Here is a 25,505-nt window from a genome sequence, read left to right on the forward strand (position 1 = left end):
CCTTCTGCCCCATACCGGACACCGGTATGTGGAGGGGGACAGTAGTGAAGCAGGACAGCATCACCCAGGCACAGGACAGGATTTTCAGACAAAATTATCTCCCATAAGACCAAAAAAAAAAATCATCTAGAAGGCAGCGTCCCCTGCCTTCAACGCTGACTTCAGCATCCTGGCTCCTTTTCGCAAAAAAAAGGGGGAAAAAAGGAAATATGACAATCCCTCTCCGAAAGAAATTCATGCTGCCATTAAAGCTGTAATAAAATATTAAATCAAACCGCTAAAAATAGACAGAGGCGTGCAGACCCGGCTACGAAACTTGGAGATGCTGAACCAAATACAAGATGATTCGGAGCACGAATGCAGCGCGTTGGAAAATTGTAAAAGAAATGTAACTCTGGGCAGGATTCCCCTGGGAGAGGGATCAGGGAAGATTGGGGATTAACGAATTTACCATGTTGCTAAAAGAGTCGGAAACAGGTATAGTGAAAGTTTTCTCTCCTGTAAGTAGGAATCATGAACTGTTAAAGAAAGCTGTAAGGTGTGTGTGTGTCAGGGGAAGGTTGCAAAAAGCCCTGCCCCACAGCAGAAACACCTCCCCTAAGCTCCAGGTGCTCGTGTGCAAGATAATCTGTATGAGAAAACGGGAGTTGCTTTTTCCTCTCCCAAACCACCAATATTTGTGCTCGATTGGAAGGAGCAGACCTGTACGGAGCAGGAGGCAGATGCTGCATGCTGCACCTCCACAAATGATACCCTACTTGGAACAAATGAAGCTGGCAGAGGCCTCGCTTCGCTCACAGAAGTAGAGGACGGCCACGGGAACCCCTGGGATGCAGAAAGGCCCAGGCAGCAGCGACCCAAACACAAATATAGGAATGCAGGTGCTGCCAGGGAGCTGACTGACACAGGACAAGGGTTCTGTGGGATTTTAGGACGCATTAATCGACCAGCCAGCCGTCAGATACAAACGCTCCTTGGCATTTTTTCCTCTTATTTTGCACACAGCAGTGGCAGATCCTTCTTCTGAGCTAACAGGCACCACCTAACGATGGGCGTTACACTCATCTGATGGACCTTGAGGCTCCACAACGCTGCCTGAATACCTTTTAGCCTCACTGGAGGCTGTAGAGCTTACCCAGGCCTTCAAAACACGGCACCACTCCCAGATACTCACACGTCACCGTCCTACCGAGACAAAGCCAAGGGGGAAGCCCCCTTCCCAGCTGCACTGGAGACCAGCCTTCCCGCTGCAAACCCACTTCTGATGCCTCTTTCTTTTGGCTCTGCCAGAGCTGAGTTAAGCCCAGGTTTGCCAAGGATGCCCCAGCACCACCAGCAAGCCCCGCAGCGCGCCGTGCTGCCTCCCGCAGCCACGGAGGCTTTGCTGCAGAGATGGTAAATCCATGAAGCGGCTCGCGGGCATTAAGCCTTAGCTCTCGTCTCAGGATTTAATAAAACGGGGATAATGCTCCGGAGGGGCAGAAAAAGTGACGTGACTTGCAGGCCGAAAAAGGAAGCCAGATGTTTGAGCTGAGGCGAGGACTTACCAGTTCCTATTCTCTTGTTTCCCCGCACGGCACGGCGAGTCAGAACACTCTCTGAAAAGATTTACTTTTCTTTTTCAGCTACGCACGAAGGAGATACCAGGAGGCAGCCAGAACCTCAGGCTGCCACCCCAGGGGCCCGGCGCTGATGCTGACGGTGGCAGGATGGGAGCAGAGGGGGTGAGGCCCCGCTCCATCTCCTCTCCACCTCGCAGGCCTCCCCGCGGTGCGGAGGCGACCTCGCCAAGCACCAGTGCTTCCTGCCTGCCGCAGCGCCCTGCAGCCTCACCGGGTTCCTCTCCATCTCCTCCTGGAGGCTGTCCCCAGGGTTTGCCAGCTTCCCAGCCAGGCAGCAGGGCCACCGACAGGGGCTCAGATCAGCCAGCCCCCAGGCCACCAGCTCAGCAGCACACAAAAAACCTGGGCTGCTTGGGTAATTCAGCAGCAAGCTCCCTGGAAACCACCTGCAGCGTGCCAGCCCCCTGGCTGGATATCCAGCACTCCAGGCATCCAGGACTTCCCAGCACGTGGAAGGCTTAAACACCACCGTGGGCTCTTCAGAGGAAGCTTTAAGCGTAAAAAAGCGACAGTGCTCACTGCTAAAAAAAAAAAAAAAAAAAAAAAAAAAAAAAAAAAAAGCAAGCTGATAACGGGGGCTCCAAAATCAAAGCTGGGATGCTGCCGGGAAAAACTTCGAAGGAGCCGAGCTGCCCACGCCCGCTGCCTCCTCCCAGCTCTGCAGAGTTATATTTGCCTCACGCAGAACAGGGACCCGGGTTTTTTTGGGCCGGCTGCTGCTGCTCGTGGTGGACGCTTCCCGTTTCGCAGCGCACGCCCGAGGCCTGCTGACAACAGGAAAGAAGAGCGCCCGGCTTCGTAGCTAGCACCAGCGGCTTCCCGTGCCATTTTAAAGCCCCTACACCTCTCAAAACAGCCTTTCTGGGAAGGAAACCTCACTCCTAAGATACTCTTCTAGCTGCTGGCACCACACAAGTCCCAGCTACACAAAGAGATCATTCTCCAGGAGGTCAGTGCCTGCCTCACAGCCCCCCTGGGGAGGTGAGGAGGCACCTGGGGGGTGGCTGCTGGGCTCTGGGCATCACCGCTGCTCTCTGAGCCTCCCCTCGGGGTACTGGGAGCAGAAAAAGGGCGAAAGGATCAGAGGTGAAACAACCGCGTGGCTTCTTGGGATGCGAAACACAAGTGTGTTGATGACTTGGTCCACAAATCTTCATTTTGAATATTCTTTAATATCACCTAGAAGAAACCTAACACTCGACTGGGAAGCACACGAGCACTTTGCAGCTAGTTATTCCCTATTTAGGGCCCACAGACCCAACCCCAAATAAATCCGTTTGAGATGCCCATATTTTACACCATTTTCTTTCCCTATGAAGACGTTACAACATCACCAGGGCTGGCACACACCTCCCCAGAAAGGCACCGCCTGGAAGCTGCATCTCTGCTAAACGGTGCTCAGCAGCCTGGCACGGCACCAGCTTCGGTGCCACGACCGCAAAGCCCGCAGGAATTGATACCTCACAAAGCAAGAGGCTGATCCGAGCTTCCTGCGAGACCAAACAGCTTCTTAGTGGCAGTGCAGCATTCCTGAGCCATGGGGGGAGGTGGAGCACACCGCACTGCCACCTGTTTACACCAGGAGCCCGCTGCAGTTCCCCTCGTGCCCTTGGTGCCCCTCACACCGCCTCGGTTTTCTCCTCGCTCCTGCCCAGGCCCTAGCTCACCACCCCCCTACTGCTCAAACCCTTCTGTTTTAACCCACTTTAACTAACGAAGCCTGATCCCACAAGCCTGTATTTTGACAGCGCCGTTTAATTACGCAGTATTTATTCCCAGCACGCCTCACAGGAGCTCATCATCACACTTTCCCCACTGTTCCCGGGCAGCAGAACTGGCCCATCCGCAGCTCCAAGGGAATGAGAACGGGAGGAAAACCCCACACCACAGCCACACAAAGCATTACAACAGCCAGTTCTGCAGCACAGCCCCTGCCTGCTTCTCACCTCCGTACCCAGTGCCTGGCTTGGGACTGAACCAGGTATTTAACGTTCAAGGAAAAAACAAAACAAGAGGGGATTCGGCACACAGCAGGCTGGAAGTGTACGGCTCCAGGAAGGAAAAGGAAGAAATAAGCAGCCCTTTTGCCAGCTGTATTTACTGGCGTGCTCCCCGAAGCACAGAACTGTGTAACCTCGCTCCACAAGCACAGCCACAGCTCGCTGCACAGCACGGGCCTGCCCAGCCCTCAAAATCCAGCCACGGCAGCCGCTCACCTTCCTGAAGCAGGGGGACTCGCGGGGAAAAAACCCACCTGGGGAGCACGGCCCTGGGCTGTAGCTTCAGGGGAGGCCGCGCTAAGATCTGTGAGTGACACCTGGCAGCCGAGCCAGGAGCCCATCGGCACGGCGGGTGACAAATTTACAGCTACAAACCGACTTCCTGACAAAAAAGGGGGCTGAGAAGGCCGAGCCGGAGACATCCGAGGGCTGAAAGTAGAAGGGGCTGAAAGGCAGCGCGGGGGCTGCTGCCCTAACTGGGGGGACCCTGCAGGGAGGCAGGGCCGGGGGCAGCTCCCTGCTTCCCGGGCACCTGCAAAATGGGTGCCTGCGGCTCCCCCCTGCCTGGCCAACAAGGTCTGAAGCACCAGGCTTCCCTTCGGGCAGAATAAGAGAAAAACAACCAGAAAAATATATAAAATATGAAAAAAATAAACGAGCCTTAAGGCGGCCATGAGGGTACCGAGCACCGCTGCCCCCCCCCCACGGGCAGGCTCCCCCCTGGCACCGAGACCTCCTCATCCTGCCTCTGGGCATGGCGAAAAGGCAGAAAAAGAGGCTGTGGGGGGGGCAGATGTGGGGCGGCTGGGCTGTGGGGCCGGCTGCAGCGGGCAGGGCGCGGCGGCAGAGGGCAGGGGCGGCAGCAGCACCCCCGGCACCGCTCCCCACAGCCCCCCCGGGCCCCCCCCACCCCCCTGAGGCCTCCCCCTCGGCGGGCAGCCCCCGGCCGGGCCCCGCACTCACCATGGCTGCCGGCGGCTCCCTCAGGGCGGCTCTAGGCCGGGCGCCTCGCTGCGCTCATGGCACGGGCGGCGGCCATGCAGAGGCCGCGGCCCCCCCCGGCCTCCCCCAGCGCCGGGCAGAGGCGGCCGGAGGGCAGGGCCCCAGGGCAGGGCCCGAGCGGGGCTCGGGGCTCGGGGCTGGCGGCGGCGGCCCCGGGGCTGCCTGAGGCGCGTCCCGCCGCGCAGCGGGAGGGGGGCCCGGCCCTGCCCGCCCCGCCCACCGGAAGCGGCCGCCGGGCGCCGCCGGCCAATGGCAAGCGAGGAAGGGGCCAAGCCGCGCCTGCGCGCTCCGCCGCCGCGCACGCCGCCGCCGCCATCTTGGAGGAGGGCGCGGCGCCTCCCCCTCCTTCTTCTTCCCCCCCCTCCTCCCTCCGCACCCGGAGCGGCTGCGCGTGCGCAAAGGGCGCGGCCCGCCCGGCAGGAAGGGGCGGTGCTGGCGCGTGTCGGGAGGGGCGGGGCGATGCGGAGGGGGCGTGGCTTCCCGTGGCCACGCCCCCTCCCCGAAGGGCGGGGCTGCGCGGCACGTGCGTTGCTAGGCAACGGGGGGGGCAGGCTCGGGCCTAGTCCTGGCCCCAAAGCCTGCTTATAAGGGAGCCCCCTGCCCATTCTGGGAATAAAAATGCCCTTTTTGCACAGTTACCTTGGTTAGAGGGATGGGATCTGGTGCTGAGATGGGCTTAGTAGGGACCTTGTAAAATGCAGGCCACCCTTAGAGCAATTAGGTGGAAATGGCCTAATTAAAAAAATAAATAAAAATCATGAATGTGTAAGAAACATCACTGCCTCCAAGAGTTAAAAAGTCAAAAGGAATTTGGCTTATAACAGGCCGGCAGCTGACAGCCACATATTGTCTGTGAGGCACCAGGTACACTGTGAACCTGGATTGCCCACTCATGGGGAAATGGGAGGGTCCTGGTCACCAAGGATAAAAAATATACATATATATATATAAATATATATATATGTATAAAATATATATAATAATATAATATATATATTACATATATATATATATATATATAAACTGTGTTATGGAACTAGTAGGCGTGCTCCTGCTTGTGGGACACCTGCCATTGCAATCAGTAATAAAACTGCTTCACTGAGATCCTCGCCTCAGCCCGTGTTACTGCCTACAGAGCATTTCTCACACCCCTGGCACAGTCCCAGCACGGGGCACAAGCACATCCACTGCCAGCCTCCCGGTCCGTGCCATCGCCACAGGGGCACAGGCCCGGGAGGTCATGGCAGAGACCTCCCTCTGGTGCCCACACGCCTCACACAGTCCCATATCCCGTGTCCTGCTCGTCACCGGGTACAGGGGCCCCGTCACCTCCCTGGGTGGCTGCTTCCCCTGAGAGCCTTCAGTGAAGGACCCTGCAAGGCAGGCACACGCATGCAAGAACACTCGTACTGGCTTCGTGCCTGTGTAACTAATTAAATAATGAACAAGGAGGGAAAATCCTCACACCGCAGGTCCTAATCAGCAGCAGTAGCGAACGGTTACCGGGTATCAGAGACCAATTGCAACCCCGCGGGTTTACTTCAATCCACTCTGACGCCCTCTGTTTTCTGATGACTGACGGGGCTGGCAGAGAAGACGTAACGGGGAGACCGAGAAGAGGGGCACGATTACAACAGGAAATTCAGCCCTTCGCTATGGCCTTTCAGAATGAAGCCAGGACCAATCAGAGCCTAAAAACAGCAAAGTTAATACAGATCAAAACACTTATGGTTCCCAAAGTCTCCTGTGGCATTTCCCGTTACAAGAGAGCGCTGAAACCGGTGGCTTAATAGGCTTTAGAGGGGGGCTGTATACATATGAGGATATTGCAAATGCTTGCAGTTACATTAGAGGATTAAACACAACAGGAGAGGGAGAGAAATAAACCCTCTAGGGGAGTGTAACTAACTGCAAGGCTTAGCAAGAAGATTATGGTTGAATAGTCCGTGTTTTTTCCACTGTCGAATTTCTTCCACTTCCCTGCTTCTCATCGTGGCTGCCTCTCAGCAGCGCGTTGACCCTGCAGCCCCTCGTCCTGGGCATTCCCGTGCCGGTCCCTGTTGGTGGAAACACCATTCTTGTCCTTAAAATGCAGGGCCCTGAGTGGCAGGGCTCATTAAATGCAGGTGAACCCCTCATGCAGAAAGGGACGGAGACCTGAGCCCTAACCTCGCCTGGGGTCCGGGTGCTGCAGCTCTTCCCAGACCGAGCTGTGCAGCAGTGTCCGTGCCCCGGGGTGACATCTCGTCACCCATCTCGTGACATCTCGTCACACAGATTTGCAGCTTTGACATTGTCGGGCTGCTCTGGAGATCACTCTGGTTGCTGTTACGTGCCAGGCACTGCACCGTCTCCAAAGCCTCTCCAGCATCTCCGAAATGTGAGGCTGAGCCCGGCAACGTGCCTGTGCGCGTGTTCCCGGAGCCTGGAGCCTCTTACTCCGCCGATCGTCACTTCGGGCCACCGCAGCTGCACTGGCAGGGGACAGGTATCCATGGAGACCATTAAAAGGATCATCTCATGATCGTGGTTTGTTCTTTCAGCACGTTGTTTGTTGACATGTGCTCCGGCGTGCACGTTTCACACCGGGGCGAGCCTCCTGCCCGATGCAAAGCTGTTGCCATCGCCGCTCCGCTTGCACCTTGCCTCCTGGGGCTGTGGACGTGGCTTCTCCCCGCACTGCATTTTCAGGAGCATCGGGTTTTGTTCTGCCTAACAAAAGAGACTTCAGAAGCGGGAGGGGTTTGGCACACGGATGGCGCTGAACAAGCTGGTGGGCACCGAGAGAAAGAAGAAAACTGAGCTGGGCACAGGGCAGGACCCAGAAAGCAGAGAGGAGGAGCGTGTACCTGCTCTGCCAGGGCTGGAGGAAAGCCTGGGAGGCTGGAGCTGGGCTTCTGCTCCTGGCACAGTTTTTGCCAGCTCCTGCTGGAGGCAGAAGGCCCCAGAGGCGAGAGCTGCCGGCTTTAGCCAAGGTGCCAAAATGCTGGATCCTTACAGGGAGCTTTTGTCCTGTGTTCCTATTTCCGCTGAAAAACCCAAAGGGCGTGCAGCACATTTTAGTACAGGATTTGGGGTTGACAATATGCTCTGAGCTCCGCAAGCTTTTGTCCCTGTTCTAGCGACATCTGCTCCAAGGACAACAAAATATCCTCATGCCTTCAATTGCTGTTGAAATAAAAGGTCTTGCACTGCCCTGGCCCGGGAAACCACTGGCTGTCTGCAGCCCTTATGTTTCAATCTGGGCTTTTTCATCTTAAAGAGGGAGACAGTAAGGCTCCGACTATGTCCCAGTCAGCCCAAGTCAGGAAAAGCCATCAAAGTTTTCTTTTCTAACTTTATGTCTAAAAAAAATAAAATAAAATACAGAAGAAATACAGAAGAAAGGGAGACACCATGGGAGACCAAGGTAACAGATTTTGTGAAGATTGTTCTTTACTGCATGGTTTATCCCTCGGTTATCTTTAGCATAAACACACAGAAATGCACTAGAACTTGATTTGAAGCCCTTTTGCCAAAGCATCCTGCACAGCTCCAGTCCTCGTTCCAGCCTGTTCAGTCACACACTCAAATATTCATTGCAGTTAATTGCTTTATTCCAGTTTTGCAGAGTTTGGGTTTTGCCTCCAGGCTGAGGCTGAGTCTAATTCCAACCCAGCAGCTGTCTGCGCCTCTCTTCAAACCCAGCCGGGTATCTGTCTCCATCTTATTGCTGTTTTATTGCTCCTACCACAAAGGGAGCTGTAACTCACTCTGAATGCCATGCGTAAATGAGCGCCTTCCTGCACATCCACCCAAGGTGATTTCTTTGAAGGGGTTAAGATGTAGTTTATAAGCACAACAGAGCAACTTCGAAACACGAGGGAAAGTTTTGTGTTGTGAACCCACCCCTTTGCTCAGTAAGCTGCTTGGCAATAAGCAATTTGTTCACTTAGCAAGCTCTAAAATCTACGGCAGGTAAGGGCTCTGAGTGCAAATGGCCATGCCCACAAGCTCAAAGTACTACGGACATGGACATGTGTAATTAATTAAAACCCACAGCCCACTGCTCAGGGGGAAGGCGTGCTCCCCACCACGGCTTCCTCCTCTTCCAGAAGACACTCCAAAAAGAAGACACTCACCTCCAAAACAGCCAGGATGCCCCGAGGCCAGAGGGTTTCCTCTCACTGGAAAGCCCCTGGGGCTATTTGCAATTTACATCCCTGGGAATTGCTTCCAGGGGCTGGGACCAAACAAGCTCAGGGGGCTGAGACACGGCAGAAGGTCAGAAAAGCAGGAGGGTGGGTTTGCAGGCAAGGCCCTGCTCCAGCTGGGCTTTGCAGGGCCATCGTTTCGTGTGCCACTGCCTCCTCCCCAGCTTGCTGTGCTCACCACAAGGTGCAGAGGGGACAGCAGGTATGAGGCTGCCAGTGGCAGGCAGGCACCCTGACGCCTTCCCATGGCCCCAAATGTTCTGTTCCCATGGCCAGGGGTTGGATTTGCTGAAGCAGGGGCTTCATGAGGGCACAGGCTGCAGTGCCAGCCACAGCTGCTTGCGGATACCTGGAAGAAATGAGCTTTGTGTGCCCTGTTCTCCTTGGCAGGTGTCTGGAAGAGGTGACGCTCTATTTCACCTCCACCTTGCTGCTCTGTGATACAAGGTGCCACTTCTGTTCCAGCCAAAGGATGGACTTCGGAGAAACTTGGGGGCTGCGGCTTTTTTTTTTTATTAAACCTGCACAAATTTCAGTGCCTGGCTTTTCTTCCTAGGCCTCAAAAGCCCAACCAAGCAACGCAAAGAGACATAGGATCTCCCTGTCCTCAGCCTCCTGACTTTTGGGGAGGGGACATGCAGGGGATGGCACAGCCGGGGCTCCATGTGCTGGGTCCCAGCCGGAGACATCCACGGTGGAGCCCGGAGCCAGGCAGAGCAGCGCCCGGCTGCTCCATCCCACATCTCCGTGGGGGCTGCGAGGAGCTAATGGTTTTTAAGAAAAGAGAGGGGTCCCATCAGCCCGGCACCACGCGGCCCCTCCAGAAGCCATTAGGGGCTCCCCAGGGCTGGCCACGCTCTCCTCTTCCCTTCCTTGGGAGAGCGGCCCTCTTTTTTTCCACATTTCTCCTCTCCGCTGCTCAGCCCATTAGCCGAGACATTAAATTTTAACATTTTCGTCGCTCTGTGCAGCAAGCTGCTGGTGAGTGGGTGCCTGGGTGGGTGCCAGGGCCCTGGGGGAACGGCAGCGGAGGAGGCACCTGCTGCACCCCGCGGGGTGGAGAGGGGCTCCCGATGCCTGCGGGATGCTGGTGCACGCACCCAGGCACGGCTGGGACATGCAGGAACTGTCCCTCCACGGTGACAAAGGTGACAAATGTGAGTTAGGACTGAATCGCCCTCCAGGTTTGGTCCTGGGGAGGTTCGCACCGAGGACAGCCCCCAGCACCGGTGGCATGCGGAACAGGAGCAGCCTACCCGCAGCCCAGCCCTCGGTGGCAGGGCCAGGAGCTTTTTGTCCACGAGGCTTTAAAATCCATCGATTTTTGCCATTAGGGTGGGAGTGGCTGGGGCAGATGCACTGCAAGCGGAGCGGCGCTCTGAATAATTCACGGCCAGAGATGACGAAGCCGACGGCCGGCCTGGGGAAGCCTCCCCACGTCCCCCTGCAGGGACCTGCCCTCTGCTTTCACCCCAGGGGGTGGGACACGGGCCAGGATGAGGACCTGCTGCTCCGGGACACCACCACCACGGCCGCCCTGCCTCGCCACACCAGCATAGCGCTGAGTTTGCCAGGTCTCAGCTGTGGTGCCGCCAAACCCCGCGGCACCAGCGCGGAGCCCGGGCAGGGCCGGCGGCGGCAGCCGAGGAGTTAATCCCCAGCCTCGCCGCATGGCTCTGGAGCTATTAATACCCGCACGCCGCCGGAGCTGCCAGAGCGAGCGGCGGCTCTGCCGGTGAGATCTCCAACTTTCCTCCGTGGGCACGCGGGGCCCGGCCGCCTGCCTGCCACCAAGTCCTGCGCCGGGGACACGGCGGTGACGGGGCCACGGGCACCGGGACTGTGCCCGCCGCCTGGGTGCCACATGGGCGCCGGGGTCCAGAGTGGGGTGGCCGCATCCTCCGGCATCTGAAGTGCCACGAGGGCTTGGCCGGGGCCTCGTCCTGCCCTGCTGGACCCCTCAGACCCCGCAGGCACCCCCTGAGCACCGCTGCGCGATGGGTGCCGGGGTGGCACCGGGCACTGCTGGCTCCACGGCGAGGGTGATGAGGGACACGTCCCAGCCCGGTGCTGCCTCCCCATGCGGTGAGCGGCTGACCCAGCGGTGTGAGGGGCTCCCCGACACCATGGCCTTGGCCGGGTGAACGTGAGACCCCACTGGCAGCACTGCTGAGGGCGAGGAAGATGCCAACACTTCTCCGGCGCTGCCCGGCCTGGATTCCCCCTCGCCCGGGTGCGTTGGCGCGATGGATTCCTTCTGCTTCGTCTGCTTCCAGAAAGAGGAGCTGCAGCCCCTGCACCTGCACAGGTCAGTGCCACGGGGATGCCGCGGGGGGACACGGCACCGAGGCGGGTTGGGGACGGTGGCCGGCGCAAAGCCACCTGCAGAGCCTGTGCCAGAGCCTGCCCTGGAGCAGACACGGCTGGAGGGGTCCGGGGCTCGGCTCCGTGCCGCGCTGTGCCAGGAGAGGCTGCGTGCCCAGCACGTGAGCACATCCAGCATGTGCTTCCCTGCCAGCAGCTCTCCGAGAGGGGTGTGTGTGTGTGTGTCCCTCCCTGGTGCCGTGCTGTGCCCACAGGAGTGGGACTGCCGGCTGGGGTGCACCTCCTGCCGCATCCCAACAGGTCGCAGCAGCTCCGGAGGAGCTGGGGGCTGTGTCCTGCTGTAGGGCTGCCCCAGCACCACGGGGAGCCCTGGGGGCAGCGGGCTGGCTTGGATTTTGGGGTGGTACTGATGCTGATGTGCCCCCGGGACTTCTACCTGTGCAGCTGGTGTGGCAGCTCCTGCTCGGCCACCTCCAGCTGCGGGACAGCCAGCTGCCCTACAAACAGGGCACCCTGCCACCATCCTGCCTGCACCCTCTCCTCTCAGCGGGGCCAGACCCTGCTCCCTGTGGGGGGCAGGTGCTGGTCCCCAGGGAGGGCCACGAGCGCCAGCTCGCAAAGGCCTCTCTGCAGCGGCACCAGCACTCGGCTCCCTCCCTCCCCGCTGTTTTCTGGCCCCAAAACCTCTCCCACCCGCGCTGCTGAGCGGCAGCCAAGGCAAACGCGCGGTGCCTGAATTAGCCGGGCAGCCAGCAGGGACGCGAGGTGTGAACGCCGGCACACGCCGTGCCCAGCTGCTCCTCTGTGGCACCGGGCCACTGCCGCCTGCTGGCCCATGCCACCGTCCCCAGGGCAAAGCCCCCTCCCTCCACCCCTGGCCATTCCTCCTCCCGTGGCAGGGGCACCCACCAGGGCCAGGTCCGGGTCCCAGGGGCTAGGCAGGGCTGTGAGCCGGGCTGCGGCTTGTCCCCGGTGGGCACGTGGCAGCCTGGGCACGCTGCAAGGTGTCCGTCCTTCCTGCCAGCACGGCGGAAGCTGTAGGATTTATTTTGGTGGGTAAAACACTTTTTTTCTTTTTTTTTTTTTAATTATTTTTGGAGCCTCCATCACCGTGAGTCACGGCCCAGGGGCTGGGGGGACGCGGTGCCGCGGGGCACCGGGGCTGGCAGCGGGGCACGAAGCAGCCCCCGAGCACCCCTGGCTCCTGTCCCGCTGCGCCTCCCGCACCCGGAGCCGGGATGGAGCAGGGAGGGGACATCCCCGAGCGGGCTGGGGGACAGGGGACAGGGGACAGCACCGGGCCACCGGGCCACCGAGCCACCGGGCCACCCGCACGCGGTGCTGGCGGCTGCTGCCGGTCCCCTCGCCCTCGCTAGATGGTGCCAGCAGAACGGGCTGCGAGCGGAGGCGGCAGGAGCGCTGAGCCGGGCCGTGCCGGGCCGGGCTGTCCCCATGCCCCTGTCTTGCTCCTTCTGCTGGCTTTGAACTGGCCCTGGGTGTAAATGGGACGGGAAACACTGCCTGCGGCTCTGCACCCAGACCTGGGGGAGCAACACGGCGCCGTGACCCCCTCACACCCCCAGAGAACCCCCCTTCTGCTTTGTTTTGGAAGAAACACCCCCAAAAACAAGCTGTTACGTTTCTTCTCCAAGCAGTAACTCAGTGGCCATCATTACGCTCCAGAGTTAACGCTGCTCCCCAGCTGCCTGCAAGCGGCTCCTGCAGCCTCGTGCACCCCCCCTGTGCCGAGGGAGGCAGCAGGCAGGAGGCTGAGCCCCCTGCCCGGCTGGCTCGGGGTCACCGCTGCTCCCCTGCCCCCCAGGAGCAGGGGATGGAGCCTGGGGGGCTGCAGGAGGGGAGGCAGCGCCCCGATGGCCGTCAGCAGCGGCTCAGCCTGTCCCCGTCCCCAGCAGAGCTGCAGCCTGCACCCTGCGGTGCCCTGCGATGCCCTGGGCTGCGTCTCCTCCTTGACCTTGGGAGCAGCAGCCAGGAATCTGCTCTGGGCACAGGGGAGCATCGCATGGAAGGATCACCGGCTCCCACCTGCCCTGTGTCCCCTTGGGACCCCCCTGTCCCCCCCATGGGTTGGGTACCCCCAGGTGGGCGAGCAGCACAATGAGGATGACCCACGAGCAGTGAAGGTCACGGAGCGAAGGCTGGGCAGCTCCCGGCAGGGCACAGCAGGTTTGGGAGCTCGATGGGGGAAAATCTCCAAAAGCAGCCGGGAGGGAGGCACCTCCCTGGGGGCCGAGCGCATCCCCGGCTGCTCCCGCTGCGGCTCCCGGCGTGCTCCGCTCCGCGGCTGCCTCCCTCCCTGCCTCCATCCCTCCCTGCCTCCATCCCTCCCTGCCTCCATCCCTCCCTGCCTTTCTCCCTGCCTCCCTCCCTGCCTGCTCCTCCCCAGCATCCCCGCCATCAGCTCCAGGCAGGTTTCAGCTCCTGGCACCACGACGTGGCCACCAGCTCTGCCCTCCGGCAGCATCGCTCGCGGCGGCGGCGCCTTCGTTTTGGGCTGAGCTGCTCACGGCTCCGAGAGATGGCGAGGGGATGAGCGACCTCTCCGAGTTTGGAGGGGACGGGGCTTTTCGAACCAGCTCGGGCTTTCTGCTTCTGCAACACTTCTCTCTCGGCTTGCAGGGGGGAGATGCTCCAATCCCAGCCTTTCTCGAGCATTGGGTGCGTTCACAGCTGCTTACCCCAAATTTGGGGACATGTCCCCGAGCTGGTCGCCCTCTCTGTGGCACGCAGGCAGCTCCGATCCGAACAGCAGCTCCAGCAGGGACCTGCGTGTCCCCAGCTCGTCCTTGGCTCTCCGAACCCTCGTGGTGCTCGTGGCGATGCGGGAAGCCATTCCTGGGGAGCCGCAATTTGCCTTTTCCCTTTTCTGGGTCATTTCCCCACTGCCTGCTCTGCCCGAGCTCATCCCCCAGCACAAGCTGGGACGTGTCCCCCGGAGCCACTGGCGGAAATCCCGGGGGCACTCGGGGCTTTGGCACGGTCTGGGACTGCGCTGGGTGACAATCGTGTTGGACCCGTCTCCCTTCATCTCGCTGATCATAATTAGTTATTAATATTCTCTAAATGCTTTGAAGACCGTGAGCTTTGTGCAAACAGGAGCCGGTGTTATTGTCGTTGCTGTTATTATTCCATCTGTGCGTGACCAACGGCCTGCCACGTGCTGGGGCGAGGTCTGCAGCTTCCAACCCAGCATCCGATGGGCAGGGGCCACCCAGCCCCACAGAACCCCACAGAGCCCCACAGAACCCCACGGTGCCCCATAGAGCCCCACAGTGCCCCACAGAGAGTGCACTTTCCCCACAGCTCACTGCAGGACACGCCGTGTGCTCCCCCAAACCCGCTGTGCCCAATGGGGCTGCAAACAGCAGCACCCGCAGTGCTCCCCGTCCCCGCTGCTGGTCCCCCGATGTCACCCGGGGCGGGTGCCGTGTCCTGGGTCCGTGGCCACTGTCCCCACGCAGGTTCCCCTGGCGCTGCTCCCCGGCACCGCTCCCCGTTATCTGACCTAGAAACAGCCCGCAGCTATCAATAGGGCCGGCGGGAGGGATCCAGGGGGCAGCTCCGCACCCGGGGAGCTGCTGCCGCTGGGGTGGCACCGGGAGGGGACGCGGGGACAGCCCCGGGGGGGCAGCTGGGGGCGGGGGGCGGGCGGTCAGGGCGCGGGGCCCGATCGTGCAGTGGCCCCTTCCACCCGGCGTGTCCCCGAGGTCCCCTCTGTGCCCACCCCATTGCCCATTCCGGCCGTTTTCTCCCCCAAAACGCTTCTCCCACTCTCAGCACCCACCCCGGGGGTGGGGGGGGCACCGGGCCGATGCGGGAAGGGGGTCACCATCCCCATCCCCATCCCCATCCCCATCCCCATCCCCATCCCCATCCCCATCCCCATCCCCATCCCCATCCCCATGCCCACCATCCCCAACCCGCTGCCCGGCGGCGACGGGACGCGACCGGGGCTGGGGACAAGGGGACACGCGTGGATGCCGGGGGGGGGGGGGTGGGAGGGGGCGCCCCCACCCGTGCCGCGCTCCCCGCGTGGATCACGGAGGCGGGGCCGGGGGCGGGGCGGCGGCGGCGCTGCCCGGCCGGGGGGGCTCCGGCGGCGAGGAGCTGGGGGGGGGGCGCCGCTCCCGGCTCCGGTTGCTCGGGATGAGCCCGGCGGAGCGGCCCCGAGCGGGGGGCTGAGGGCGGAGGCTGCCGGTGCCACCGAGGACGGAGGGGTCCGAGCCCCCCGGTAAGGCTCCGAGCTGGTCCCGGTGCGCTTCGGGGCCGGCCCCGGTGCGGCGGAGGGGAAGGGAGGAGCGGCGGAGCTCGGCTTTGTGCGGGCGGCGGAGCGGCCCTTTTGTCTGCACGGCGAGATCGGAGGGGAGGGGAAGGGGAAAAAGGATACGGGGGGAGAGGGGGGGGGAAGCGCCATTTCGAGAGGTTCCCGATAAAAGGGATGATTATTGAAAAAAAAAACGAAAATCGGAAGAAAACCGGCGGCCCCCCGCTCCCCCCCCGGCTCTGTGTGTGTGTGTGTGTGTGCATGGGGGGCTCGGGGACAGCCCCCCCGCTCCCAGCCCGTGCCGGGGGTCGCCCCCTCCCCAGCCCCGCGCCCCCCGGTCCCCGCCCGGTCCCCGCCGCCACCTGCGCCGCAGCCCCCGCCCGGTGCGGCCCCAGCCCTGCGGCTGCCGGGGCCGGAGACGGAAGCGGCGTGAGCCCGAGCCGAGCGGAGTTTTGTGGCCGAGAGGGGCTGGGGAGGAGTGGGGAGGGCGCTGGGGGGTCGGGGAGGGTCCGGGGGGGCTCCGTCCTCGCCGCCCGGTGACACGCGGGGACGGCTCGAGGACACGAGGGGCGATCCGGGAGGCTGGGGGCGATGCGGCGGCGCCGTGCCCAGAGCGGGGCTGGGGGCAGCGACCCCACAGCGGAGTGGGGACGGCAGCAAGCGGTGGGCAAGGTGGGCAAGGGCACCGGGGGCAGCCCCGAGTCCCTGCAGCATCCCCCTGGCAGCGGTGGGCGAGGGGAACGTGCCCCCACTGCCACCCACCCTGGGGCTGGCGAGCATCGGGTGCCCGGTGCCATGTGCCGGGAGGCGAAGCCTCGACCCGTGGTGCTGAGCCCACCAACCGGCAGCATCCCGGCTCGCTGCGGCTCCAGCGGCCTCGCTCTGCCCTTCCCCAAAGGGCTGGGACATTTCGGGGCACAGCTGAAGGATTTGGTGACCCCACCTTGGCGACTTGTCCCTAGCGGTGGCACCCGGGGCGCTGGGGTGAGCGGGCCACGGGCGGCACCGGCTTGTGAGGGTCCAGCGTGGGGACACGGCCCCTCCGTGGGGACACAACCCCTCTGGAGTGGCCGTGGTGCTGGTTTTGGCACCGAGGTGGCAGGGATGCTGCCCCGAGGGTGGGAAGGGACGAGGCCGTGGCTGGCCCAGCCCCACGGGGACCAGGCAGGTGCCACTCACGGTGTTTGTCTTTGCCGATCCCAAAGGCGCGGTGCTGCCGGCACTGGTGGAAGAGTTTCGGGAGGGAGATGCTGACAGGCTGATGAAACCAATCAAACAATGAAGTAATCATAAATCCCCGGTGCCAGCGGCAAGTCTGGGAGAAGGCGGGAGGAGCCGGAGGCAGAAGGAGCTGAGGTCCTAACAAAGCAATCCCCTTCAGCAGGAAAAATCCCGGGAAGGCAGCGCGCTGAAAGGCAGCCAAGGTCCTGTCGTCGGGCCGCGCTGTACGGAAGCGGTGCTGTGTCAAGTGCCGAGCTGGGAGACAAGGGCAGGGAAAATCCTCCCAGAAGCTCCAGGGGAGCAGCGTGGGGGGCTCCGAGGCTCCTCGGGGCACTGCTGGTCCCTCGGGAGGGCCGCGGGTGCCATTGGACAGAGCAGGGCTGCTGGCGATGTGCTCTCCCCAAAATTTCTCAAGGCCGCCTGTGCAACCTGGGTCATCCAAGGGCTGGAGAAGCTCATCACGGGCTGGGGTGGGAGATGGCTCCTGCTGCTGGGGTGCTGATGGGTGAAGCGGGGCCTGCCCCTGTCCCTGCCCCGCAGCTCGGTCTCCACCAGGAGGAGGAGGGCAGTGCCCACGTGCCGCGATCGCGCACTCTGCGGGGCGCTTACCGGCTCTGCCGAAGCCGATCCCTGGTTCAGGGCTGCTGCCGGGCACTGCCCCGGCCTGGGAGTGGAGGTGTGAGGAAATCCGGCCGGCTGGGGACGCGGTGCCACCGTGCAGAGAAATGTCACGGACCCGGGAGCTGGGATGGCACCGTTGCTTCGGTGGAGATCAGGGCAGCGTGGCACGGCTGAGGCGTACGGCATGTGGCATCCAGCACCTCCCAGGGCTTTCCAGAGCGCTTCAGGTCACCGCTGCGAGGGGTCAGGTCTCGCTCCATGAGAAACGAGAGGACAAAGAGCTGTTGCCCCGTCCATTGCCCTCGGGGTGCCAGTTGCTCCTCCCGGGTTGCGGGATGCTGGGCAGCTCCCAAAGTACTGCAGCGTTGGGCAGCCCCGCTGTGGGTCCCGGCCAAGGCGCCCTCTCCCCGTGCACACTTAAGGCCCTGGCATCACTTGTGTGTGTGCTGGTGTCGGGCGGCCACCCCCAGCTGCTGCCTGCTGCCTTTTGGGCCAGCTTTTGGGGTTTCAGAAACCCCAAAACGGCAGCGATTCCCCCCATTTCCTGCGCAGGAAAAAGGAGGGACTGGAGCGGGGTCAGTAGCCGGGACATGGATGTTTTCCCCCTGTGCTCACGGCCGTCTGGCTGCACCCACGTGGGTCTTGCCCTGCACCGCCACCGACCCTGGCAAAAAACCACCCCGAGCGTCCCATCCCCTGCACAATGCCCTCCCGCGGAGACGTCGGCCTCGTTAGGCCAAGGTGCCCTTGCCGATGTCCCCGGATGCCGGTGTCCCGGTGCCCAGGGGAAACGCAGCTAATAACGCTGCTGTGCCTGGTGCCTGTCCCCACGGCCCCGACGAGCCGCGAGGAGCTGACATGTTCCCGTAATGGGGTCAGATGAGAACGGAGCCGAGAGGCGGCGGAGGCTGGAAATGGAGCGGCACGCTGAGAGCCTGCGGCTCAGCCCCGGCTGCTGCCGGCCGCGGCGTGGGCATCGCCAGGGCGGTGCAGGACGCGGGGACGGCCCTGGTGGGGCTGCGCTGGGCACAGGTGAGCTCTGTTGTCCCCTTGCTCCTTGCTGCCGGTAGAGCCCCGGTTTTCTCTGCTTGCCCTCGGTGCCTGGGGCTGAGCTGCAGGGTGAGCATCCAGAGGTGCTGCGCGGATCGTCCCCGAGTGTCCTGCGGTGACTCCTCCAGCAAAGTCGCGGTGTGGCATGTGGCAGGTCGGCTGCCAGCTCAGCCCGTAGCATCCTTCCCCCCATAATGGGCTCAGGAAGGGCTCCTGGTGCTTGAACGTGTGCAGAGCAGCGTGCAGAGCTCCTCGCGGGATGCGGGCCAGGAGGGGAGACCTCATCCCACCCCGGGGCTGTGTCACAGCCCTGGTCCCCCTGTCCCCACACCTGGATGGGAAGCGAGGGCCGGTGCCTGCTTGGTGCCAGGGGGACCCCGCTCACCATGGGAGCAGAACCGGGACACCTGGGGCCGATGCTGGCCCCTGGCGCATTGTGTGGCCGCGGGAAGTCGCTTCCTTGCTTTGTGCCTCAGTTTCCTCCGGCTGGGACGCGGGGACGCCTGCCCACTGCTGGGCACTTCACATTCCTTGCTAAAAGGGAAATCTGCGTCCTGCAGAGCCCCGAGCCCTGCCCTGTGGGCTTCTTCCCAAACCCCCAGCACCAAACCCTGCTCCTCCGTTTAAAGCCGGGCTGGTTTTCTGACCCGTCCCTCTCCGATGTGGCCGGAGGGATTTTTTTACCCCTTCCCCTCTCCATTTCCAAGCAGCCACCGCTCCGGCAGCCGCCTCTCCCTGCCCCTGCTCCTCTCAATGAGCTCTTAATGAGTTGCCAATTACTTATTGGCAGAGCTGATGCGCCCAGGGCTCGGCACTCGGCCGAGTGGCTCGTGCAGCATCGCGCCTGCAGCGGGTGGCACTGGGGCCTCGGCGGGCGATGGGGACTGGGTGGATGCTGGGGACCAGAGAGCAGGGGAGGCTCCGGGAGAGGAGAGGAGAGAGGAGAGAGGAGAGAGGAGAGAGGAGAGAGGAGAGAGGAGAGACAGCTGCCGCCGGGAGACGAGCGCCTGCCTATAAATACATGCCATGGAGCGAGGAAGCAGTGGGTGGATTATCCTCCTCGCTCAATGAGATAAATGGTTCTCAAGCTTAAACACAGAACAATTTTAGTCTGAATAGTAGGAGAAACGGTTCAGGACACGCAGATGACGGTGCAAGCTGCCTGCAGCGGGCAGTGGGGACCGGTGGCACCTGGCGGTGGCTTTGCTGCCCATTGGGTGTCACCCCTGGGCTCGTGTCCTGGTGGTGGCTGCTCGGGCACGGCGGTATGCCGGCGTTCCCCGCATGGGGCAGAGCTTCCCCAGCAGCTCCCCAAAATTCAGGTGGGGACGGGTGTCCCGCGGTCCTCGTGACTGCGCAGAGCCAGATGGAAGCGTCCTCGTCCCTGTCCTGCTGCTGCCTTTGCTGTTTACATAGGAACCAGCATGTTTTCAAAGCATTTCAATTTTTAATGAAAACTTCTGTGTTTCCTTTTTTTTTTTTTTTTCCTGGGCGTGTTGGTGTTTCGGCCGCCGCCGCTGCTGGATTTTCTCGGGGATGGCAGTGGCTCCGTGCTCCCATCCAACCTGCTGGCACTTCGGGGAGGACAGCGGCCGAGCTGGGGGTGTTGCAAGCAGCAGCCCCATCCCCAGGGACTCCCCCTTCTCGGGGACACGTCCCTCCTTGGGGACACCCATTTCTGAGGGCCACGTCTCTGTGGCAGGTCAGGAGGGAGCTTTCTGCAGCACGGCCTCAAAAACCCATCAGGCAGGAGAGGACCAAAGGCCAGATTAAGGAAAAGCAAGCAGTTCTTGACTTGGAGAGCTGCTCAGCAGTAGCAGTCCTTCATCTCATATCCCACAGGCATTTTTTTTTAATAAAAAAACCAACTTTGCCGACTTGAATAATTGTATTTCAACACAGGTTAATTAACAGACATTGACAAGCTGGACTGTAAATTCAAGTGCAGCCATCATTCTTCTTGTAGGGTATTGCGAGCTGTTTTTAGTCCTGCTGCATCCATTTAGCTTCTGCACTAACCCACCTCCACCTCCAGCAACCAGACACTGAGATGGTGCTCCTCTTCCACAAGGCCAATAAAGCACTATGGAGATGAGCTGCTTTGGAGATCTTATGAGTCAAGCCGTTACATTTTTGGAACATCATGATGTTTAAGTTCCTTTTCTATTTTTTGCCCAACTTCCCAGGAAAGAAAAAAAAAAGAAAAACTGGAATGAGAGGCAGCACGGCCGTAGTTTAAAGAAACAAAGGCGAGTTTGGAGATCGGGTTCAGCCTCAGCAGACAAGCAGGTCCCCGTGCATCGGGCAGGGCAGGGCCAGGACCGTCCCCGTGCATCTCTGCTCCCCTCTCCTCCCAGGTTTGCTCCTTGATGCCCTTCATCCACCTCCTCTCTGCCAGCTCCGTTGCTCCCCCTCAGTCTCCGTGGGGCCATGGCACAAGGCTCAGCCCCGGTCCTGGGACCCAGGGGTGCCGCTTGTCCCGGAGGCGCTGGAATTAATTCTGAGTGTTTTTTTTTTCTTTTTTTTTTTTGCCGCATTAAAAATCTAAATATATACCCGCGCCCGCTCAGCTGCTATCCCATGATTTTTGTCAATCTGCTACAAAACAAACGCAGCCGGCTTCTTCCGCCAAGGTCCCCCCTGTGCAGCCGTCCCGGGGGTGTCCAGCATCCACGGGCCGGGTCGAGCCGGGCGCTGTGCCGGGCCGGTCAGGGAGCGGCGCCGGGTTCGTGGTTTTGGGGACGAAGGAGGGCAGCGCTCGCTGAAGATGCTCAGAGGGTGGTTTGGCTGCGGCGTGGTGGTGAGTGGGAGCTCAGCTCCTGGTGTGCCGTATGGAGGCTCTGCTGGTTGTGGGGGCTTTTTGGGGTCCTGGGGCATCTCCCTGGGTGTGCTGAGCTCTAGAGGGATGCTCTGCGCGGGCAGAGCGGGGTTAGGGGACGGGGCTGGCTCCCGTTGTCCTCGTGGGCCAAAGCCGTGACGCGCCTCTGCCTTGCAGCACAGCCATGAGTGCCGGGTCGATTGAGCAGGAGCCGTCGCGCAAGCTGGCCTGCTGCGGGGTGCCGCTCATCACCGAAGACATGCAGTCCCTGGCCATCCGCACCCTCTCGGGCACCGACATCAACAAGCACTACGACCTCATCCGCGAGCTTGGCAAGGGCACCTACGGCAAGGTGGACCTGGTGTCCCACAAAAGCACAGGTGAGGGGAGCGGGGTGGGCAGTGAGCAGGGGGAAGCCCCTGTGCGTGGCTGAGCTCGGGAATGTGGTCACTGGGCACACAGCGCTGCTGCCAGCCATGCCCTGTGCTCAGCCAGCCCTCTGCCCGCTGCAGGCACCAAGATGGCCCTGAAGTTTGTCAACAAGAGCAAGACGAAGCTGAAAAACTTCCTGCGGGAGTTCAGCATCACCAACACGCTCTCCTCCAGCCCCTTCATCATCAAGGTCTTTGACGTGGTCTTCGAGACTGAGGACTGCTACGTCTTTGCTCAGGAGTACGCCCCGGGCGGGGACCTCTTCGACATCATCCCCCCGCAGGTGGGAGCCGCAGCGGGGTGCTGGGGTGGGGGGCGCGAGGGCTCGGTGTCCTCAGGATGCTGGGCAAAGCCACCGACCCGACTCGCACTTCACGAGGGTGCAAGGTGGGGCTCCCGGTGCCTGTGGAGCTGTTTGGAGCCTGACATGTGGGGACCAGGCACATCCACCTGGGGCAGTCCCGCTGGCAGCGGTGCCAACACCAAAGTAGTGCAGCACCTAAAAGCAGGGGCCCTTCTCCCATCCCCTGGGTGTCCTGGGACTCAACCTTTCCCCTGGGTGGCCTGGGTCCCACAAATAGTGGCCTGGGTCCCCCACTGGCTTGGTCCTGCTTTGGGCGTCCCTGGAGCAGAAGGGGCAGGGGGAGAGGAGGAAGGTTGGAGAAAGGGAAGCAAAAAGTGGAGAAGCCCCACGGAGCGAGATGGGAGACACCGAGAGTACCCCGAGGAAAACCCCGGTGCACAGCAAACGGAGCAGCAGCTGGCACTGGGGGTCCGCGGGCGGGCCGGGTGGGGTGGCAGGGGGTGACCGTGTCCCGCACCCGCAGGTGGGGCTCCCCGAGGACATGGTGAAGCGCTGCGTGCAGCAGCTGGGCCTGGCGCTGGACTACATGCACAGCAAGAGCCTGGTGCACCGGGACATCAAGCCGGAGAACGTGCTGCTCTTCGACCGCGACTGCCGCCGCGTCAAACTGGCCGATTTCGGCATGACCCGCAAGGTGGGCTGCCGGGTCAAACGCATCAGCGGCACCATCCCCTACACGGCGCCCGAGGTGTGCCAAGCCGGCCGGGCCGAGGGCTTTGCCGTGGACACCAGCATCGACGTCTGGGCCTTCGGGGTGCTCATCTTCTGCGTCCTCACCGGCAACTTCCCCTGGGAGGCGGCGGCCGCCTCCGACACCTTCTTCGAGGAGTTTGTGCGGTGGCAGAAGGGGCGGCTGGCGGGGCTGCCCTCACAGTGGCGGCGCTTCACGGACAGCGCGCTGCGCATGTTCCAGCGCCTGCTGGCCCTCGACCCGGAGAAGCGCTGCCCCGTCAAGGAGGTCTTCTACTTCATCAAGTACGACCTGATGGCCGAGGTGCGCCGCCGGCCCTCCTACCGCTCCCGCAAGCACGCCGGGGACAAGCTGCCGGCCGGGGCGCACCGCCACGAGGCGGCCGGCTCCTGCACGCCCGCGCCGCTCAAGAGGACCATCCTGACCGACGGCAGCGGGCCCCGGCTCGCCGGCCCCGAGCCGAGCGCGGCCTCGCCCGGGCCGGCCAGCAGGACAGACGGCCGGCAGGACAAAGGCAAAGGGCAGATGGTCCTGGCCACAGCAATAGAGATCTGCGTCTGAGGGCGCCGGGGCGGCGCGCGGCTCCTTTCCCAGGGGCTCCAGCCCGGGGACGGGATGGGCAAGGGGCTGCTGGTGGTGGCGGCAGCAGGACCGGGAGCCGTTCCTCCCGAAGCAAAAAAAAAACAACAAACACAAAAACGAAACCAACAACAGAAAGAAAAAAACAAGAGGAAAAGGACAAAACTGGTTGCGCTCGGTAGCGCCGAGGATGCTGGCCCTGCTGTCCCGCCCGCATGGCAGGAGCTGGGGAGGACGCCGGTGCCACCGTCCCCTGCCCAGCAGCTGCGCCGCCCCCTCCAGGCCCCCCCTGCAGTGGCATGGGGAGGGGTCCCCCAATAATAATAATAACAATTACGAGACGGGGGGGCTGCGCTGGGACCCCCGCCATGCCTGGCCCCAGGAAGGCCGATGACCCCACGCCATGGAGGAGGCCTTTGGGGCGGCGAGCTGACCCCTGGCACCGGTCCCTGCCCCGCCGGGGGGATCGGGAGGGGGCACGGAGGGCGGCGATGGAGGAGGCCCCCCCCCGGCTGGCTCCATGCCGCGGGAGGTGCTGCGCAGCCGCCGCCGTGCGCCGGCAGCCATTGATGTAGCAAGTGTCACTGTGTGTCACCCTGTCCTCCCTGCCCCGGCGCGGGGCGGTGATGGCCGGAGGGACCCTGCTGGGGCTGGGGAGCTGCGGTGGGGGGGGTTTGGGCTCAGGGGGGGTGGGCATAGGGCCAGGATCCGCGATGCTCCGGGGGGGCTTTGCAGCCTTTTCCTACCCAGGGATTAGGAATGCGGTGGCACAGCTCCGGGGCTGGCCTGGTGGCTCCTGCATGGCCAGGAGGGAGCTGGGGGGGACGACAACAGACCCACACCTTTGAGCCACCTCCCCAGGGTCCTCCATAGGGTCCCCGTCACCCCTCCTCGCTGCCACCCTGTCCCCAGCACCCCGGGGTCTGCCCGCGGCGAGGCAGGGCGGGGGCAGGAGCCACAGTGGCCCCTTCACACCGAGGACACGGGGGCAGATGCCCCCCCCCCCCAACCCTGGCAGGGCTTCGCTGATGCTGCTGCAGGACCCATGGGCACGGGGTGGGGGGGCACCCTGAGGGGCCCCCGGCACCCCCATCCCCTCCGGACCCCGAACTACCGCACAAAGGGCTATCACGCTACCCCGAAGCAGCAGCAGTTTACACAGCAGCCGCCAGGCAGGCGGGGGTCCCACCGTGTCCCCCCGTGCCCCCGCCGCAGCCTGCCACCGATGCCGCTGCCCCCTCGTCCCCATCCCCATCCCCGTCCCCCCCCCAGCCCTGCCTGCCTGCAGGAGCCCAGGTCCGGTTTTAGAAGTAGCATCGCACAGATTTAGAGATGTTAGGCGCGGTTTTTTTCTCCTTTTTGCCTTAGGTCCCTCGATGTCCTCGATCTTTCGTGCAATAATGTAGGTAAGGAACCCAGGGCTCCCCGGGGCGTCCCTCGCGGGGCGGGCACCGTGGTCGCCACCTCGGTCGGTTTGTCAGGTTTTTATTTCGACTTCCCTCGGCTGTCGGGTTTCGGACCTTCTTCCCGTAGGAGAGGCTGTAGTGTCACAGACGTTACCTCAGTTTGTCACTGTTGAAAAAGGAAAAAAAAAAAAAGCAACTAAAAACATAAAAAATGACAAAATATATAGTTATAAAAGCAAAAAAAAACATTCTGAATGGTGGTGAAGACTTTCTTTTTTTAAAATAAAGCCAAAGGGATGGCAGGGACAGCATGGTCCCTCCGGGCTGGGAGCGGGGACGGGGGCAGGTGCCGAGCGGGCATGGCCACCCTGCACCCAAACGTATTCCAGCCACGTCGGCAGGCTAATTTCAATTTCCTGGTAATTATGCAAATGAATGTGGATTTAATTAAGGGCAGATTTCATTAAAGTCTTCTTGGGGAAATGAGAACAGGGTGGGGGAGAGCGAGGAGGAGGAGGAGGTGGCGGAGAAGGGGAGACGAAGGCAGCGCCCCCCGAAAGGCGAAGGGCTGCGGGGACACCGAGGGGACACATGGGCACCCGGCCCCTCGGGAGTGGGGCTGGCACCTGGAGGGGCCGGGGGTGCAGGGGACAGGCTGGTGGCACAGTGCCCGCGCTGGGGACACGGGGAGCAGGCGGCGAGCCCTGCACATCTGCTGGCTCCGGCGGCGAAGGCTTTCATCTCCTGCTTCCAGCCTGCTTCGCATCAGGGCAGGGACTTGGCCACGTGATTTATTCTTTTTTTTTTTTCTTTTTTTTTTTTTCTTCTCCAGCTAAAAATACAGATTTGGCCACACCGAAAGGTCTAGGAAATCAATGTCACTGTCACCGGGCTGTGGC

General features: G+C 61.9%; 3 protein-coding genes across 18 annotated transcripts in view; 1 reads left to right on the forward strand and 2 right to left on the reverse strand.

Moving 5' to 3' along the window:
- XPO6 (exportin 6) overlaps positions 1-4,724 on the reverse strand; it is a 52,123-nt gene extending 47,399 nt beyond the window's left edge. For all 4 annotated transcript variants that reach the window (XM_027469380.3, XM_027469379.3, XM_027469378.3 and 1 more), the window contains exon 1: positions 4,586-4,724. In XM_027469380.3, the coding sequence (XP_027325181.1) occupies positions 4,586-4,588 (3 nt within the window). In that variant the 5' untranslated portion in view covers positions 4,589-4,724. The remainder of the gene's footprint in view (positions 1-4,585) is intronic.
- On the forward strand, positions 4,624-24,854 carry SBK1 (SH3 domain binding kinase 1). 6 transcript variants are annotated; one of them, XM_072023724.1, is made up of 5 exons: positions 4,624-4,756; positions 15,222-15,391; positions 21,312-21,514; positions 21,647-21,849; positions 22,394-24,854. In XM_072023724.1, the coding sequence occupies exons 3-5, from the start codon at positions 21,319-21,321 to the stop codon at positions 23,180-23,182; spliced, it is 1,188 nt and encodes a 395-aa protein (XP_071879825.1). In that variant the 5' UTR covers positions 4,624-4,756; positions 15,222-15,391; positions 21,312-21,318; the 3' UTR covers positions 23,183-24,854. The 6 variants fall into 6 exon arrangements, with proteins under 6 accessions (XP_071879825.1, XP_012957491.3, XP_027325192.1 ...); XM_013102037.5 differs by lacking the exons at positions 4,624-4,756; positions 15,222-15,391 and adding an exon at positions 9,920-11,125; XM_027469391.3 differs by lacking the exons at positions 4,624-4,756; positions 15,222-15,391 and adding an exon at positions 9,922-11,125 and having other exon boundaries at positions 21,317-21,514.
- The window catches only part of DNAAF8 (dynein axonemal assembly factor 8), a 103,761-nt gene continuing 102,781 nt past the window's right edge, over positions 24,526-25,505 (reverse strand). For all 8 annotated transcript variants that reach the window (XR_011803498.1, XM_072023718.1, XM_072023717.1 and 5 more), the window contains one exon: positions 24,526-24,772. The gene's annotated coding sequence lies outside the window, so the exon portion shown is untranslated. The remainder of the gene's footprint in view (positions 24,773-25,505) is intronic.

This window comes from Anas platyrhynchos, chromosome 15, assembly GCF_047663525.1.
Source record: "Anas platyrhynchos isolate ZD024472 breed Pekin duck chromosome 15, IASCAAS_PekinDuck_T2T, whole genome shotgun sequence".
Lineage (NCBI taxonomy): Eukaryota > Metazoa > Chordata > Aves > Anseriformes > Anatidae > Anas > Anas platyrhynchos.

Coding starts and splice junctions, on each gene's coding strand:
- SBK1 (XM_027469391.3), top strand. CDS start 11,002: ATGCCAACACTTCTCCGGCGCTGCCCGGCCTGGATTCCCCCTCGCCCG. Junction 11,126..21,316: donor CAGCCCCTGCACCTGCACAG/GTCAGTGCCACG, acceptor CTTGCAGCACAG/CCATGAGTGCCGGGTCGATT. Junction 21,515..21,646: donor GGTGTCCCACAAAAGCACAG/GTGAGGGGAGCG, acceptor TGCCCGCTGCAG/GCACCAAGATGGCCCTGAAG.